This window comes from Pezoporus occidentalis, unplaced genomic scaffold, assembly GCF_034315485.1.
Source record: "Pezoporus occidentalis ecotype Australia unplaced genomic scaffold, CSIRO_AGI_Poc_V1 ctg76, whole genome shotgun sequence".
NCBI lineage: Eukaryota > Metazoa > Chordata > Aves > Psittaciformes > Psittacidae > Pezoporus > Pezoporus occidentalis.
Genome location: NW_026916115.1, coordinates 2253345 through 2271881, shown reverse-complemented (window position 1 = coordinate 2271881; position 18537 = coordinate 2253345). Strand labels below are relative to the sequence as shown.

The 18537-nt window shown below is 37.7% G+C and overlaps 1 protein-coding gene across 6 annotated transcripts in view; it reads left to right on the top strand.

Annotated features, from left to right (window-relative positions):
* RALGPS2 (Ral GEF with PH domain and SH3 binding motif 2) overlaps positions 1-18537 on the top strand; it is a 118384-nt gene that overhangs the window by 16444 nt on the left and 83403 nt on the right. For 5 of the 6 annotated variants that reach the window (XM_062602306.1, XM_062602309.1, XM_062602307.1 and 2 more), the window contains 2 exons: positions 9545-9676; positions 12729-12836. In XM_062602306.1, coding sequence (XP_062458290.1) covers positions 9620-9676; positions 12729-12836 — 165 coding nt within the window. In that variant the 5' untranslated portion in view covers positions 9545-9619. Of the gene's footprint in view, positions 1-5474; positions 5546-9544; positions 9677-12728; positions 12837-18537 lie in introns of those variants that run through there. The other variant, XM_062602310.1, reaches the window with a different exon arrangement.

Genomic DNA, 18537 nt, shown 5'->3' with positions numbered 1-18537 from the left:
CAAATGTTTTTACTGTGAAGTATTCTTTCTGTTCTGAGGGAAAATATGCCACCTGTATGGGTCCATTTGTAGATTTTTATACTTGGCTTCTGTTGGAATTAACTAAAAATTCCATCAGAATTTATGAAATTTACAAAAAGTAAAAAAACTACAACTGAAAATAAAAAAGGCAGTTTCTGTAGACTTTTGTTTATATTACTTTGCTGTGATATTTTTGCTGATGCACAGTCTATAGCAGTTCTTTCCTATTCATGTTATTTGCGTTACCCAGAAACAAAACTGTGGATCTGAGTACCTCTGAAGGAGAATATCTGGATGCTGGAGTCTGTGCTAGCAGCAGTCAATGCTCCACTGCTGCATGCTCTTAAGTATGACTTCTCTATTCAGAATGTTATCCACAGATGTATTCTTCCTTTGGTAGTTCTGCTGATACCATGCCTGCACATTTAACCTGTAACAAAAATATTCTGCAAGCTAAGCATCAGGTTAATTGACAGGACATTAACCTGCTCTTGTTTTCTAACAAAACTGATAGCTGCATGCCCACGTGGAGGGGGTCATGGAAAAAAACAGTTATGGAAAGGTTATCATCTTATAGAGCTACCTGATTAGAAGTAGTGCTTCTAGTTTAAATAACACCTATTTGTATTTTTGCTTTTTTACTTCTTATTCATGGAAGTAAATATCAGTAGTTCCTAGCTTTCAGGAATGTTTCTAGGTTATGATTTCTCTTGTTTTGTGTGTTTGGGGTGAGGAGGGATCCCTCCTCTGGTTACTGACTGAGCATGCCTGTACTTATTTGGGTATTTAAAGAACTGTTTCTCAGTCTAAACTGTCAGCAGGCATGACTTCTGGAGGGGGAGACTGAGGAGGGCAAAACCTTATTATTATACTTGTACTTTCTGTGCTAAAATAGTTTGGTTCCCTGATGCTTACCCTTTTGGTATATGGAGGAAAAACAAGCCATGGATCATAACTTGAGCTGTTCAATGTGTTCTGACAGCAGTTTTAAAATAATAGCCAGAACCAGAGGAATAAATAATTCTTCTGTGCAATGTCCTTTCTAAAGAAATGGAACAACGGCTTGTAGGTGATCTCTGAAGAAAGTAGGTCTGGGAACCTGATAATTTGTAAGCAGTTTGTGAGCAGAAACTTGATCAGTTCTTGTGCAGTTCAGTTGTTTTCTTGGTGAACCTACATTTTTAACACTCAAGTTCTGCTGAAGAGATCTTTTGTTAGAAAAATGCAAACCTCTTACAACCCCAGGCTAAACTTAAATACATTTACACATGTTCACATTTTTGGCTTACTCCATTTGTTGCCTGCAATGATTCTTTCCTTCTGCTTGATTCATGCCTGTATTGTGTGAGGGCCAGGATCTACTGCTTGCAGCTGTGTACCAGTGCTAGTGCTAAAATTTGTTGCCTTGTGCTACAGTATCCACCACTTAACTCTTGGCTGTGAGTCAGCTGACAGAGTAGAGCTGCTTTCGAAGGGTGGAAGTCAGAACGGTAAGGATCTCCTTGCTATTTGCGCGTAACTAAAAGTCTTCCATATTGAGCGGAACTTTTTTGTTGCTGTAAGTTGATTAGCAAACTTGGCTAATAGTTTGATTTTTGTAACAGGATTTCATTATTTTTTGTAATGGTATTTGTTTTATTTTTGCCATAGGATTTGGTAAACAAGTAGCTTGTGCCCTGGAGAAGGATATTCTGGATTTCTGAAGTTTTTTATTCATCTGAGGAGATGGAAGCTATGGGTTATATCGGTTCTTGAGATTAAAAAAGGAGAGCCCTAGGTACTGGAGCACGATGTACCAAGAAGGACTTTTAACAGCTGAAGACTGAACATTAAGGCTGCATCTCATTTATATCTTATTTCTCTCTTCCTTTAGTCGTGCCTCCATGTCATGCACAGTCACACACACACACCCCTGCCACACATCCCCCTCCCCAGAGAATGAGGTGCGTAAAGGAAGCAATAATATGATTTTGTTGTTCGCATTGTGAGCACATGATAGTGAAAGTGCTCTGTGGGTTGTATCTTAAAGAATAAAAATTTCACTTAATTGCATGTCCAGGTAAAGCATCTTCTAGGGTAAGAGAAGAGAATCTAAGTTAAGGACCATAGCTAAATGAAGCTTGCTTTTTCTTTTTTTTTCCCTAACTTCATTGTCAAACTTAAGAAAACTTTTTTTTTTCCTAATTATTCTTAATTTTTATTTTCTTATTCTATTTGTTATCCTGCAGATTCTAATTTCAGCTGTCTTGGAGCTTAAACAGCTGATACTGCTTGTGACTGTTGTGCAACAGATGTTTAGGGAAAGAGTGGTTGTGTGACATAACTGAGTGGTTGAGTGGGATGGACATAGAAGTGCTTTGACTTTGCAGCAGGACTAATCAAAGCAATGAAGAAAAGAGTCTCATGGTTACTGGATTAGTTATGCTGCTGATGCAGATGCCATATGACACTGTTTGTTTCAAGGAGTCTAGTATCAGCTTCAGCTATAGTTTTTGCTTTTAGTACTGTTTTCTGGAAATTGTTCAAGAATCCAATTGCTATATTTTGATTTGAGCTAAAATTTACATTTTACTCACACTCCTGGTATGTCCTTCCAATACTTAAATATGGTTTCCATTTCTTGCAATGGAGTCTTCAGAGAGCCTGGAAGCCCTTCTCTGCATATATGTCCTTCAGAAAATCTGTTTGAAGCCAGGTGTCCAGAGCTGCATTGAGTACCACATGAGTGTCTCAAGATGTTTTGGAGGTAGTATTTGGATGTAACTAATGCAAACATCTTGATCTCATGTGGCTACTTCATGCTTACAGCATTGGTGCCAACTCATTTCTAACTGAAATTCATAGCAAAAATTTTACAGGGGTCAACCCAAATGATCCTTTCATGGTTGACTTCAGTTTGTCATTCTTCTGTCCATCAGATAACGTAATTTGTCCTGTGGTACGTTGCTTTCTTGTATTTCTAAATGTTTTATCATTCAAATATTTAAACTGGTGTTGCATACTTAATAACTGCTAATAATCTCTTTCTAAGCTAATATTATGCTCCTCTGTCTCAGTTACTGTCATGTCTGTGCCCCATGCATATTGTCTTCCAGTGTCTCTGCCTTCACTAGTAGCAGCTGATGCTTTGACAAGATTCATGTGGCTGACTGCAGATTTTGTAGCATGTGAAATTTTAGGTCTGGGATTTGATTCTCTTCAGTGATAAATTTCTTGCAGGAGGATGAAGTTATATTAAGTTGAATAAGTTGCTTGAGCTTTTGTTTCATCTCTGTTGTGGAAGTTTATTTTCTTCTGAGTTTTGCTATCTTTATATTACCTCTTAATATTGTCATGCCTACTGAAAACTGAATTAAAGCATGTGTTTAGGTGATTTTCATTTTTCTTTTGTAATGCTGTATACATACTACCTTTATTCATACAGTATAACTTACGTTTTTATGTTTTACGTTTAATGAGAAGCTTAGTTTTTTGTTTTGGTGGGTTGAATGTAAACCTGAAGAATATAGTTTGGAAGGTACAATTTGGTTTTGAATTGACAAAATCTTCCTTCATAGTTGAATGAACATTCTTTGTCAGGTCACCTATTCCTTGCTTTCTGTTTAATTATAAGCTTTCCTGTGTGTTGTTTTCTGTTTTGGTGTGGGGTGGTTTGCTTTTTTTTTTTTTTTTAAATAAGTTTGGGTTTGTTTTTTTTTTAGGTTTTCTCTTTTTGTTTTAGCAGCTCTGCCTTTTAGACAATGAGTTTTTTTTCCCTCTTTAGATATATTTCTAGCTTTACCTATCTGTTAATAGCTCCTTTAGACTTTGAGGGGTTGCAGTGGGAAGTAACGAAGAACAGTGGCTCTGTGGTGAGGAGGAGGCCATGCATTTCTCTTTGTCAGGAGCATTAAAAGTCTGGTGGTCTGCTCAGACTATCTTGGGTTCTTTTGCCACTGCAGTACCTGTAATGACTCTTGTTATCACAGTGCAGCCTTGTGCTAATTCCTGAATCTTGCTTGTTGCAGAACAGACAGCACCATCTGGCAAATGAGTTATATTTCTTTGGTGTTGGCTAGTATGTGCCTTAGCTAACGTTGTTATATACACAAGTCTTCTAGGCATACTGAGGTGCTTGCACATGTACCAAACTGCAGGGAAGAACTGTGAGTGTGATCAGCCCTCGCCCTGATGGCGAGTGGTATGAATACTGGTACATGGTGCTGAGTGTAGTACCTGTATGCCTCTGGGGGACCTTCGGTTGTAATTCAGACAGTGCCAAACAATGCTGGAAAAAATACACTTCCAGTTAAGAATTAAAGAGCTTGAATTCAGAATGAGATTTCAGTCAGTGGCTCCAAGATTTCATTGAAGCATCTTGAGGTCCTGGTATGGAATAGTTAAACCTAGCTAGGCTGTATTATGCATGGGGGAGTGAAGATTCCAGGTTTAGAAAGAAATAGCTTTTTCTGTACTGTTTGTGAAAATACCAGAGAGAGTTTCCAAAAGATCAGGAGCTCAGGTTGATTGTCTTTAGAACCAATTTTTTGGTTCCTACTGTTCTTTGGACCCCAGAGTCTTTGGTAGTAAGTCTGCAGAGCGATCTGTGGTCAAAACAAATGACATTTAGTACTGACATTATCAATAAGAACAAAAAGGATATTGGTCATCATGACTCTTAAGCTATTCATAAAATGGCACTGTGGCTTTGTTTCCTCAAAGTTTTTGTACTGTTCTGGACAGGAAGTTTTTAATGTAATTTTAGAGTAATCTTTTAAATGCCACTTGTACAATATATTTTTGGGATAGTGTTTGACCCAAGCTGAGACAAGAATATCCCTGGATTCCGCTGTAGAAGGGAGTCAGGCTTAGGTGTCCTGTTAGGCACCTATCAGAGTCCAGTACACTGTGACCAGAGTGTAATGTTTAATATTAGATTTATTATTTGAAGATAGTTGATGTTACAGAGGATTTCTAATTCAGCAGAGTGTTACAAAAGATACTAAATCACAATGTAAATGCAGGTTAAACTAGGCAAAATCAATTGCAATATAAAGTTCACAATGCTAAAATCTGATCCCCATTACTGCTCTCCAGAATATGCTCGCTGTCACAATGTTGGGCAACCCCAGTCACCAGGAAGGAATACATGTATTGAAGCTAGCTTAAGCCTGTTGCTCTCTTTGACATTTGTTTATTAATTACTTGGGTTTTGCACTCAGTTGGGCTGAACCACTTTTTCACTCCCCCCCCACCCCCCCATGTGGTCTAGCTAACTTAGGGAGACATTCAGGTTTTTTAATGAACTCTGGGAGAAACGTTTACACCACTAGTTGACTCACACAACTAATATAGTCAGTTGATCCACTCAACTGACACATAGCTGTTCATCTAAAACAAAGGCCACCCTCTTGTCCTCTTTGTGCTAAGTTCAGCTTCTTTGCAACAGCTGTGCTCAGTCACACCCTGCATTGTTCTCTGAGCATCAGCTATGTGACCATGAAGCTCATCTTCACAGAGCTGCCTTCCATTTTGGGGTTTATAGGTCAGTCACTACAATGGTATGATCATCAAGTCATCAAAACCTTGAGTGAATTTGCAGGGAAAACTCGGGCTCATTGGAGATAGCCAGCCCTGCTTGGTTGTGCTGGTTTGGCTGGGGTAAAGTTAATTTTCTTCATAATAGTATGGGGCAGTGTTTTTGGTTTTGTGCTAGAAACAGCGTTGATAACACACCAGTGTTTTAGTTACTGTTGAGCAATGCTTACACAGGGTCAAGGCCTTTCCTGTTTCTCACACAGCCCCACCAGCGAGGTTAGCCAGGGGTGCAGAAGTTGCTGGGAGGGAACACAGCCAGGATAGATGACCCCAGCTGATCAAAGGGATATCCCATACTGTATGATGTCATGTTCAGCATGTAAAGCTGGGGGAGGAAGGGAGGGACATCTGGAGTGATGGGATTTATCTTCCCAAGTAACCTTTTCATGTGATAGATCCCTGCTGTCCTGGGGATGGCAGAAGACTTGCGTGCTGAAGGGAAGTAGTGGATGAATTCCTTATTTTGCTTTGCTTGCACACGTGGCTTTTGCTTTACATATTAAATTGTCTTTATTTCACCCCATGATTTTTTTCACTTTTAGCCCATCCAGGGGGAGTAAGTGAGCAGCTGTATGGTGCTTAGTTGCTGGCTGGGGTTAAAGCACAATGTTAGTCCAGACATTTTAATTCTTTGGGTATAATGAATCTTTTTCAGTATTTTTAGTTATTTTTTTTTTACTGTACAGCACTCATGGCATGGAGAGGTAGGAAGCTACCACATAGCATGTCTAGGCTTCAGGTTGCCATAAATGCATGCGTAAGTATTTTATGTGTTGTATAAAGCACTTTCAATTCCACTTGAATGCCTTTCTGAGCGCAAAGGCATTTATTAAATTGAAGAGGAGAAACAGACTGGAAGTTAAAATTACCCCATGTAATTCAGTTTTTGTAATTGGATATACAGGGTATGCAGTGAAAACTGACTCACTGCTGTAGTTCAGCAACATTCATTTCGTATATCCAAATATGTTGCTCTAAACAGCTCTGCTGTTGATCACTTTCTGATATTGCTGTTTACTGCTTATTTTGGTGTTGAGCAGAATGGTAGTATAGCAAGCAAATTTTGTATTTAGTCCAGTGTTAAGGTTGTGGGGTTTTGTTGTTTTTTTTTTTTCAGTATTTGTTTTAAATGATACACTGGCCAAAATTGTTGCTGTGATTTTTCATTGTTATGGGAGTTGTGATATTCTCATGTCTAATGCAGCATTGAAAAGTACATTTTAAATGCTGCAAATTCTGGAACTTTTAAGTTGATAAATGCTGGCTTATAGCAGTTCAGTATTAATTCTGCCCCTTACTGTATCTCCATGAAGTGGGAAAAAGTATAAATGTATTCAAACATACTGTTGTAATGTACCAGTGGGTGCCGAATTAAGATTGCATGGATAGCTTTGTTATGATACAGCCTGACTGGCAGATGTTCTGTTTTGTAATATCAGTTTCCTTTGCATGTAGGCTTGTCCAAGTGACTTTCTTTCATTTTTAAAACATGTAAAAAAAAAAAGTTAAAAATCCCTCTTAGGAGTCTCTTCTCTGCATGTTGACCAGTTTCAGCCATGCTTAACTGAAGGACAGACATCACAGTCAGTAACTGGGTAGAAAAGGAAAACCTGAATCGGTGTGTGCCACCACTGTATCTCCAGGAACCGTTCTCTGAGATGGAAAGTCTATCACACAGTTGCTAGGCTTACTGATCCCATTTAGCCTGCTGTTGAGTGATTGAGCACATGCTGTATTGAGACAGCACACTGCCTGTCTGTCACTCAGAATGGGTGGGCAGGTGTAAACAAAGCTTGTAATAGCTTAGGAAAGGGTAGCAAACTGGAGCTGTTATGTTAAGGGACCAAGGGGGTATGGCTTGAGGTAGCATATTAGGAAATGGCTTCTGTGATGTGCATAACTTCTTTTAAATAGCAGCATCTAAATCCCTCAGTAAAAACCCCTCCAAACTTCAGTTTTCACTTATCTTTGGTCAGAAACATTTCTTCCTCAATTCTCTTCCTTCCTAAACCCCATTAGTATGGGGAGGGGGAACGACTGAAGTAAATGTGACACAAGCATGAAATATATAATCTTAAACTAAAGATTGGCCTAGTATGGTACAATTATGAGCAAGATCGTATGATGAAATTACGCAGTGTCAAATTTCCTTATGATTCCCGTGGTTAAATACAAATTTTTAAAGGGTAGCTTTTTTTTTCAGCAGAGATGGTGATTAAAATGGGACAGGTGTACTATTTTGAGCACGTGGAGGGCCTGAAAATGGTTTTGGAGGTGTGATTCCTCTTGTCCTCTACTGAGAACGATAACTCTCGTAAGCATAAATGAGAATTATAGCACATCAGTTGGTTTCACCTCCTTGCTTTTCAGTTCAGTAAATGAAAAGGCTATAGGAAAGGGGATTTGGTGACCTGAGCATTTGAAGGTATTCCACATAAGACAGTCTGAAGGGTAATTGAGATAGAAAAGGACATGATAGCAGTGACACTCAAGCCAAAGATGAGTTAATTCTTTCCCTTCATATGGCCTGTTAGTATAATACCAGCTATAATGTAAGTACAGTTAAGTGTATTTTTAGTGGTGGAAAGACAATCTTAATTCTAGCTTGTGGGCTAGGAGTATAACGTTAAAGGGAAATGTAGCATCTTTGTCCTGTGAATGAGACAGTTACATCTTTTTTTTTAGAAAAAAAAAACAACACAGAAAGGGTATAATGTGGAATGGCTGTTCTGAACTGCAGAAGTACAGCTCAGCATAGTTCAGATGGGGACTCTTATTACCCCAAAATATCTAGAACCTGTAGAGTTTGGCTGAACTTTGCAATGTGGCTAGCTTTCAGTTGCTCTTCTTTCTGTATTGCATTCCTGTGATGGCACTTTAAAGTTACTGCTTCTTTTGAGGCTATTTTATTTTTTCAGTTTTGCAGTTTCTCACCTTCTAGGCTTGTTTATCTGACATACCTGGTTTAGATCACTTGGAGATAGAGCTTTTTGGAATACTTTATTTCGTTACATAGAGGGCTTACGTATGAGTTGCTGTAATACTGTTTTGTCATGCGATATTTGTTACCTGTTACTTACTTTCTCTATTCACGACTGTGTTAATAGTTCTGAGTTAAACTACACACCTAAAGTGATTTTCGTAAATAATATCTTCAGAAACAGTTGCACTTGTTATAAACATAGACCTGTGAAAACTGATTTATAATCGTTTTCGCACTAGAGGGCACTAACATCTTATGAAATGTAAGCCCAAACCAATTTTTACTCTCTCAGTAACACCTAAGTGTTGGGTAGTCTTACTGATTTTGTAGTGGATGCCAAAATTTTTTATTTCTTTGTAGCCTTTTCTCTGTAGGAATGAAAAGCAATAGTTTTCTTGCCAGGATACATTAAAAGTTAGTGCGTGGAGTTTTCCTTTGTATAGGGTTTGTTTGTTTGCTTTTACTAAACAATTTGAGTAATTTGTGGGAAAAAGTGTAAATTCCACTTGTATCTTAAATTGCTTTTAATGAGGGAATTTTAACTTAAAGCTGGGGAATAGGCATATAGGATTGGAAATTATAGGATAACTTCTTATGAAAGTTATCTAATAGGTTACAGCTGGAGTTTACTTTTTAAAGTTGGTAATCAAAGGAAAAGAATCATGTGAACTGATGTTGCAGGCCTAACTTTAAGTTGGAGTTAATGCATATGTTTACATATTGAAAGTAGTAGGAAAAAGAATATGAAAGTCTATACTTTCAGTAACTAATGGATAGCAGTGCAACCTGCAGTTGCTTATGTCATCTTAAAGCAGCAGGTAATTTCAGAATATATGTTTGAATGTAAAGTTTGGATCTCAAAGTGGTTTATTCCTTTTTTTTTTTTCTACAGATTTTTATATACTGAATCTTGTTTAAAACACATGAGTAAGATGGTTTCTGATTACTTTTTGGTCTTTGTAGGAATGGTTACTCAGTTGCCTTGGAGATGATCCTGATGCTGTAAATGTAGGGCTGAAGATTAATGGTGGGGGCAGGATGGACCTAATGAACGGACAGTCAAGCTGTGTTAATATTGCAGCTACCGCTTCAGAGGTAAGGATTACAAAACTTGGTTGTTGGATTCCTAAGACCATAAGTACTTAATTTTTTTTTTAATGCACCAAAACGTAGGTTTTTCTTTTAACAAATCTGGTGCGATAGACTCTTTGTTTTGTGTGTTGGTTTCATTGCCCCAGTTTAGATGTGAATAACTTAGTTCTGACCTTTGTATACCAAAATAAAGCATGAGCTAGCATTTACAGCCTTGCCACAGCCAAAGCTGCCTTTTTTATGTTCTCTTCCATCACATCTAGACAAAGAAGCTTTCTTTTGAAGTTTTAACAATACTAGACGCTCTTAGTGCAATAAGCTGGCAAGGCCTGTGGGAAATGTTCCCTTCTTTGGCGCAGGTACTTGTGTGTGTTGGGGCTGCCTGATACAGTAGCAGTGGAATAAGGATGTTGCCTTTGTCTCTTGGGCTACATTCAGACCTTGGTATGGGCTCCAGTGTAACATATTTATACATGTGTTTATGTTTATATTGTTTATATGTAAACATATTTATACATGTGTTTTGATAGCAGAGCTGCATGTGCATAGGGAATATGGAAAGTACCACAAACAAGGCAAAAGGAAAACTGGAGTGTTGTTTTATCAAAAGAAATGAAATACTCTCCAGCACAGTTTCACAATTATTGTCAATATTTGAACAAGAAAACTGTCATAAATCTTCAAGAACATTGTTTTTTTTTTTATACTGATTCTTGTACTTACCATTGTGTTATGAATCATTGATTGACCATTTGTTGGCATGCAACTGAAATCTTCTTGGAGAAAAGCTCTCGTTCTCTTCTGCAAGATAGCCTTAAGTGTTTACATGATGTCTGATAAAATGGAGTAAAATATATTTTGGCCAAGTAACATAAATCTGCTTTCTGAAACTGGATTTTTTTTTCCCCCCATCTTGACTAACTGTGAGGAGGGAGAACTTGTAACTGAAATGTTTCTGTAAGTGTGTTGGTTGCTGAAAATACCTGTCTGGTGTGGAGTTTTTGGTGTTTTCAAAGTCAATTTTTCAGGGAGATGGTACTATTAGAATAACCTAACTGAAACTGGATATGATTACTAAATATAAGTGCTTTTAACAAACGTGCTTAAAAATGGACAGGAGTTTATTTCAGCTGAAGTCTTAAGGAGTTCAAATGTCCTTGTTTCTGTGAGTATGAAGCCAAAGTCAAAATATATGTGATGTAGCCCTAAAATACTGTCTTGTTAGATTTTCAGGAGAAGACACCACCACAGTAGAACTATTTACCAGCATCATTGGCCATGCAGTACCTTCCCTTCTGCCTTGGCATCAGCAGACATGGTGTAGGCGCTACTGAAAGTGCAGTGTAACAGTGCTGAAATTTGACTTCTGCCAGAAGTTATTTGGTAAAGTGGTCATTCATACACACGTTGTGGATATGACCTACAGCCATGGTCTGGAAAACTTCCAGTATTAGCATACACAAACTGTCAGAAAGTGCCTTCGTTATGTGGGCTGAACTAATGTTTTCAGCTTTCTAGGAGGCATGCCTCTGTGATGGTGGCTAGGATAGAGTACTTAAGGATGCATTAGTGACCAACTTAAGACTAGGCAGGTCTTGATACGTGCTGAGTGTTTTTTGCCACAGCTGAGCTGGAGGTCCCAGCAATGGTGAGGTTAAGCTCTGTGCATTGATACTAGTTTTCTTTCTCTTGAATCTTTCCAAACAATGTATTAGCAAAACTGTTGTGGAGCTGTGTTAGTGTTTACGTCAAGGTTGTGCTGTTGCTGAAGAATGTAGGTGCTGCACAGTACTCCAGGCAAGCATACTGTTTGCTGAGGAAGTGTTAAATTTGATATGGGTATTGATTGTAGTAACTGTGGTCTTTCATGATGGTTTTGTCCACGTGTCATCTTAGTTCTTATTTTGTAGTTGAGAGATTGCTTCATACCAGGTTTCTGAAAGTGAGAAGAAACTAAGAAGCAAGAAACATACATTCATAGCCTTTCCAAGGAGAGTGTGTGGCAGCAAAGTGATTGCATGTCATATACTTATTTCTGAAATAAGTATACCTAAGGTTCAGTTGTGAAGCATACATCTGGTTGTGACATCTCAATTTCCATGCCCTTCTTTCCTGTAATGATCAAACAGAATCTAGGTTTGTATCTGTATACTAGAGGAAGAGATTACTTGTATGAAAATAATATGTGAAACATATGAAGTGTGTTAATTTCATACAAAGGGTTAATTTTTTTAATAGAATCAAATCATAGAATAACTAGAGTTGGAAAGGACCTTAAGATCATCTAGTTCCAACCCCCCTGCTGTGGGCAGGGACACCACACACTAAAACATGTCACTCAAGACTCCATCCAGCCTGGCCTTGAACACTGCCAGGGATGGGGTGTTTATCACTTCACCATCCTCACAGTAAAGAACTTCTTCCTTATATCGAACCTAAACTTTTTGAACTGTATTTGTGTTCTGCAGGGAAGCAAAATCTTTATATTGTAGATGAAGAGTCATAGAAAAATATTCTAGGATGTGGTATTTTTTGCAAATGTTAATTACTAGCATTAAAAAATCCAAACAACTTCAAAGCTGAAATAGTTCATACTGAGTGCCTTCAACAGGAACACACAAGTAATTTTTTTAAGTTTTAATGCTTCTAAGAGAATTAGGAAGATTGATAATGTTCTTTGATGTTAACTGTTCCTTTTGGATGGGCTTTGTCTTTTTTTCCTCACCACAGTGATATTTTTTCTGTTTGCAATTCAGTGTGACTGTATTATTACTGCTGTTAACTTTCCTGTCAGTGAAATTGGAATTTAAATATGCATTGAGAAATAACTGTTTTGTTTTGAGGAACACCTTTGAAATGCATTGAAGTCTGTTTGAGAGTCTCTGATTTAGCAGTCTTGGTCAGCAGAAAGTGTATCCTGTGACTGACTTTTAGTTGATTGTTTGCCCAGTAGAAAAATTCTGTGAACAGTGATGTTTAAGCAGAAATTTTGCTTTTGGGTATGTAAAAAAGAAAAGAAGCAAAATATCATCAGTGGTTTTATTTGTTTCTGCAGAAGAGCAGCAGCTCAGAATCCTTGAGTGACAAAGGATCAGCTGAGCTGAAGAAGAGCTTTGATGCAGTGGTATTTGATGTTCTAAAAGTTACACCAGAAGAATATGCGGTAAGCAATTAAAGTAATTTTTGTTAGCTTGTGTGTGAATCTTCTTGACAGCTTTTCCTCTGATTCTCTGTTTCTGTTTTTTGCATGACTTCTGTTGTCCATGGGTCTCAAAACTGGATCCTGCACTATAGTTCTTCATTGTCTATATTCTGTTTAGTGTTAAATGATCTTTTTTGGGCTATGATGTCTGTGGGGTTGTTTTTTTTGTTTGTTTTTTTTTCCCAACCCACAATCTTACCTGTAGCGTAGACCAGAGATTCTTAAATCAGTATGATGCAGCTTAATTCTGACATGAATATTTCAATTGTAAGAATAATACTTGAGCTGTACTTGTTTTTTTTTTGGAGGTGTCTTTATTTTTTAATTCTGGCAATTCTTATGTCTAGGGAGTGTTTTCTTCTTTTGGGTGCACAGGTGCAGGATAATGAGTTGGGTAGCCTGCAGGACCAAGAGCAATGAGAATAATGTTTACTGAAACATCGTGTAACTTTTTAATTTCTAATTTTAATCCTACTCGTAGAGGTTACGATGACACATGGTCTCTCTAAATGATTCAAGTATCTTACTTAGAAAGATTGCTAACAAACTATTGCTCCTACTGCATTTAAAATTCAACTGAAGAGGTTCCTGATGACTTGTCCTGGGGAGACTATCAATACGTGGTAGTATGTATCACAGAGTATTCATTATATTTGTTTTATTTTTTAATTGTTAATAGCTGTTACAGTTAATTATTAAGGGGTAAATTGATTTTAATGAGTATACTGAAAATTTAAAGCATCTAGATTATGAAGTGGTACTTACACATTAGATTCTTATATGATTTATTCCTGACTGAGTTTCACGTCATGTGGTTCAGACCTCTTCCTTGCTCTGTTGTCAGGAACAGTTGGGTAATGAATCACCTACTTTTCAGAAGATGTTTTTGGTGCTGGCTATCAATTCGGTTTATCTTAAGAGTTCTCTACATAAAGGAAATCTAAGTACTTTGGGAATTTGGGGCTAGGGGCATGAATTCTAGTGGAATTATGCATTCAGGCCAGAATAAGTTCTTTTGAATGGCTCTGCTATGTAGCCAGTGGTGGATGCTGTTGAGTAGCAAAGTAGATCACCTAGTCTCTGTGGAGTTGCTGTCACTCACTTGGACAGCAGAAAATACAAATGTTTTGTCTTGCATCCCATTTCATAATTGTTTTGCTCTACTGTCGAATCCTTCATCTCTCAAACAGGAACCTTTTACATTCATGGGTGTTCTAAATGTTACCTGTTTAGTAAATCTTGATTAGATAAAAATATTTCTTAAAATCCATTGTTCCTTCTGTTTTCATATTATGAAAACTGGGTAGAGTTCCACTCACAAACAGGAATCTTTTAATGAAGTATTTCCCATTACAATTACAAACCTGTGTTTTGTATTTTTTATTTATACTATCCAGTATAATATCGCTGTTTTCTCAGTTCCTCAAAAGAAAACATCTTTACTCTCAGTCTTTTCCCTTTTAAACTATCTAGATCTTCATATCAGGCTTCAGTTACTGTAAATGGATCTGAAATGTCCTATAGATAGAATTCTGGACAATTGAGCAAGATTGCCATTAGTCAGTGTTCAGCCCTTTGGCAAGGTAACAATTCATTCAACTTCTTCATATGTTTCTGTACACAGCTGCATGTCTTTGTTAATGTTTGTTTCCCCAGGCAAGTTTATCTGCTTTTTCAGTAGGGCTTGCTTGCTTTGTCTTTTTCTGATGATTCTTACTGAATGATGTAGAAATAAGTAAATTAGCCAAAAATTTAGGCACCTTGGAGGAAAAGTACCTTTCACCATTACCCTTGTTTTCATTTTATTGGCCTTTTTCTTATTCTTCCTGGTTTTAGTCCTGCTGTAACAGAGAAGTGCAAAATCTTCATCTGGATTTCAGTTTTGGTATTAATTTGGAGAAAACTCCAGGAACAAACTTGCCAACAAAGTTTTTAAGTTGACAAGCAGTTATTCTTTATTGTGGTGCCGGGAGACACAGGGGATAGTTCCTCCTAACATGTGTCCCTGTATTGCTACACAAGCCATCCTTATATAGTCCCTGGGCATATGTACATATTCATGAGGCTACATATGGATTACATCATTTTCCAGAAAGTTCCCTGCATGCATCAGAATTGTGGTGGTGGTCTCTGAGGGTCGTTTACTTCTCCCAACAATCTTCATCACTTCTGGAAGCCTTTGAAGCACGTGCAGTAGATGCTTATAGCAGCCTAATTGGTTCTTTAGCACCAGAGACATAATAATCCTCCTGTCCTCCTACTTATCATTTAACTGTAGCCCATCCTGGACACCTGCCATTCCCAGATACTCCTTATCCCTGTGTCCTGTTCTTCTAGACTGTTTTTCTTAAAACTGTGTCAACTATAATGATTTATCTTGTACAAGAATTCTCAGTATGTTTTCTAGCTGTACTCTACTTTTTTTCTGTGTAGCATGGACCTCAGTAATTTTCCATTGCTACTGTTACAAAGCCATCAAACTTAACATTACTTAAAACTGATTCTAAAGGCTTATATATTCCATTTTGTAATTTTGTGCCCCCCCTTGTCTCAGTATGAGGCTACCAAAGTGATGCAGTATGGCCAAGCTCTTGAGGATATCAGCACTAATGATAACGCAAAACTGTGTTAGTAACTTTATGTTATAATATATGCTACTAATTGCTTTTTCAAAGTATGAGGAAACTTATAGTTTAATGATGCCTCTTCTAAAAACAGGTGCAGTCCAGACTACTGACATCTGTGACTTAGTGAGGGCTGAATGAATACTGTTTAAAAAAAAAATTTTCATTTAAAGTGTTAAACTGAGGAAATAATATGTGGGCTGTGTAAATATCTTTTACACGGTGAGAAAAGATAATGTGATAAAGCCAGTAAAATGGCAGTAAAAGCAAGGTGTTGCATCAGAGCTAGTTAGTTGTCTAATGGTTAGGAAATCTTGGCTTAAATGAAAAAATTCCAGTGCATAGGTAGCATAAAGAAGAGTTACTGATAAAGTCAACATCAGCATTGAGAAGTCTTATCCCATACCTTCTGTATGTTACATTTTGATCAAAATGAGTCACACTGTACAGATGGGACAATTACCATTATGCTGGAGAAAGAAGAGCAAAAATCTGAAAGATAATTAAGTTTGAGAGGTTCTGGAAATAATGATTCATGCTAGTGGTTTCAGTACTGATATGAGAGGGACAGATGTCTTTTTAGTTCCCACTCTGTTAGAGACATCATTGTTACTTCAAAACATGATCTGTTTACTCAGTTAGTGGGTCAGAGACAAACTGGACTATAAAAGCTATTGCTTGTAATCTTGTATTTTCAAGAAGCTGCTTCCCAAGCCAAAGAGAAGCCCAATTGTAAATATTTTTTATTTTATTTCCATATTCTTCCCTTTGGCAGTCATCTAACACTACCCTGAATGCACAGTCGGTGTGCTGTTTGATGTAGTGATCTTTTGTTCAGTCTTGTAACTTTTTAGCAGAAGTACACCAGCCCTGCAAGGGGTCTAATTTGATCAGTAACAGAAATCATTATTGTCATGTATGTGTAATAGACCAGTTATACTGTTGTAACTAGCCCGGTGGCTTAAGTTCTTTGTAAGGTTGAAGGCCACTTTAGAAACAGGTGAGATCTTCAGGCATAGCTGCTGCTGTTGCAAATTTATAGTGTGTATTATCCCCATGCAGCTTACAAAACCAGTTTCCAGGGGATGTTTCATGAATTTTGGGGAAAAAAGAATCCCATTCAGTGAGTATTGAAGTAGGACACATTTGTTTTCTGCAGAGACAGCTTTCTAGATGTAACTAATAAGGAGACTGTCTCTATTCTAAATACCTGCTTTTATGCTGATCACTGCTCACTTCTTTATTAAACGGCTAAAAGCCACAAAACAAGTTGGTGCCAGGGTTACCCACTGGTGTCTGGCCCTGCTGATGGGAGTCGTTGTGTGTGTACAGGGTGGACACAGTTGCAGTGAATGCTGTCCATTTTCGCTGAAGGGAGAAGTGTGGTTTCTAGTGTACAGGGCACAATTTGTGGGGGAGGGATATGTTAATGGTGCAGTGGCAGTAGAAAGCGGGACCTGGTGTGAGTGAAAGTAAAAGGAAAATGCTTGGGGACATGAGCTCCAAATTAAGATGCTGGCGAACCTCAGGTTGAAGAAATATTTATTTTTTGCTTTACAGTAAATTCTTATTCCTTAGGCTGCTACTGTTTAATTATTTGACTGTTTATTACTTTTTGACTCACTTTTCCATTTTATGCTTCAACTTAGCCACGGTGGTGTAAATATTTGAGGTAGAATTAAGGGAAGCGCAGCTGTATAAATCCGTTGCTTTTTTTTCCACCTAGTTATCTAAGAAGGATTCTTTATTCTTTACCCTAATTTCTGAAAGTGCTATGAAGTAAGCCCACACTAAGATGTACGTGTATTTCTCTCTTTTTAATTCCAGTTAAGCTGTGTCAGATGGATGTTGGAAAAGAGAATATTGCTTATTTTGGAAATAATATATAAAGAAAGTTTATTTTAAAAATGCTTATATGAAACAAGGAACAAAGTTGTTCTTACGACAGTTAAGTACCAAGTTATCTTTACCTGAAGAAAGAGCATGAGGGTGTGTTTTGTAGAGGAAGCAGGTCCCAAGAGTTTTGAAACCACATTGTTTGTGTAATAGAAGTAGAGAAATACATTTTGAGGTGTATGGGCTTCAACGAATTCATTTTTTGCCCTTCAAACAGAATAAAATATCTTCAACTGTCCCAAGGTTCCCTCGAAGAGAACTTTGTCTTATGCAGGACTCTGGCAGATTCAGAGTCCCTTCTGCGAGTTCCTGCACAGCTACTGGTGTGAGTTGTGCTACGCGGTTCCTGGCAGTAATGTTGGTTTTGGCCTTTCCTGAGGCTGGTTGTCAGTGGATTAGGGAGTTTGAGACAAGTTTGTCTGCTGTATCTGAGAGCAGTTTGAATAAAGTGAAGTACTGGGTCCTGGGAGCTTTTGATGAAAAGAACTTTTTCTTGTATGTTTTCCTGTTAGCTTAATTTTACAGAAGAATATGAAAGAGTAAGTATGTTCCCAATGAGAGCAAGAAGAAGCAACTTTATTGCAACTATTAATGATAAAAGTTTTGGAGTTGACTTTGAGAAAACAAGCAGAGTTTCAACACAGGAACTTAATCCACCAGCATTCATTTTGGACAGCAGAATTACTCTCCTACTGATGGCAGTGCTTAACAGAGGGTTAGCTATTTTTTTCAGTGAGGAAAAGTATTCTGGCAGCCTGGAGAGACAGTGCTAAGCCAAGTTGGAAGGCTTAAATATAATTCCTTCTAAAAATTCAGATTAAGGAACAATTTATGAAGTGCTGCTTGAACCAACATGGCTTCAAGGAAACTCGTGTTATGGCAGTATTCTTCAGTAACCAAAATGTAGATATTTGATTCTTTTTTTTTTTTTTTTTTTTTTCTTCTTCCCATCTCAGACAGAAACTTAGTTTTTCTTTTCACACTGAGGGTCTCTGTCCAGGAGCTCCTTGGGAAGTGCACTGTCCTTACAGTAGGTACATGGCAGGAAAACTTGTAGTACAACAAATAGCCTCATAGAAAGTTTATGCTTGAGAAGGTGTAGGGACCAGAAAGGTGGGTTTATAGCCCAGGCCAAAAAGGGG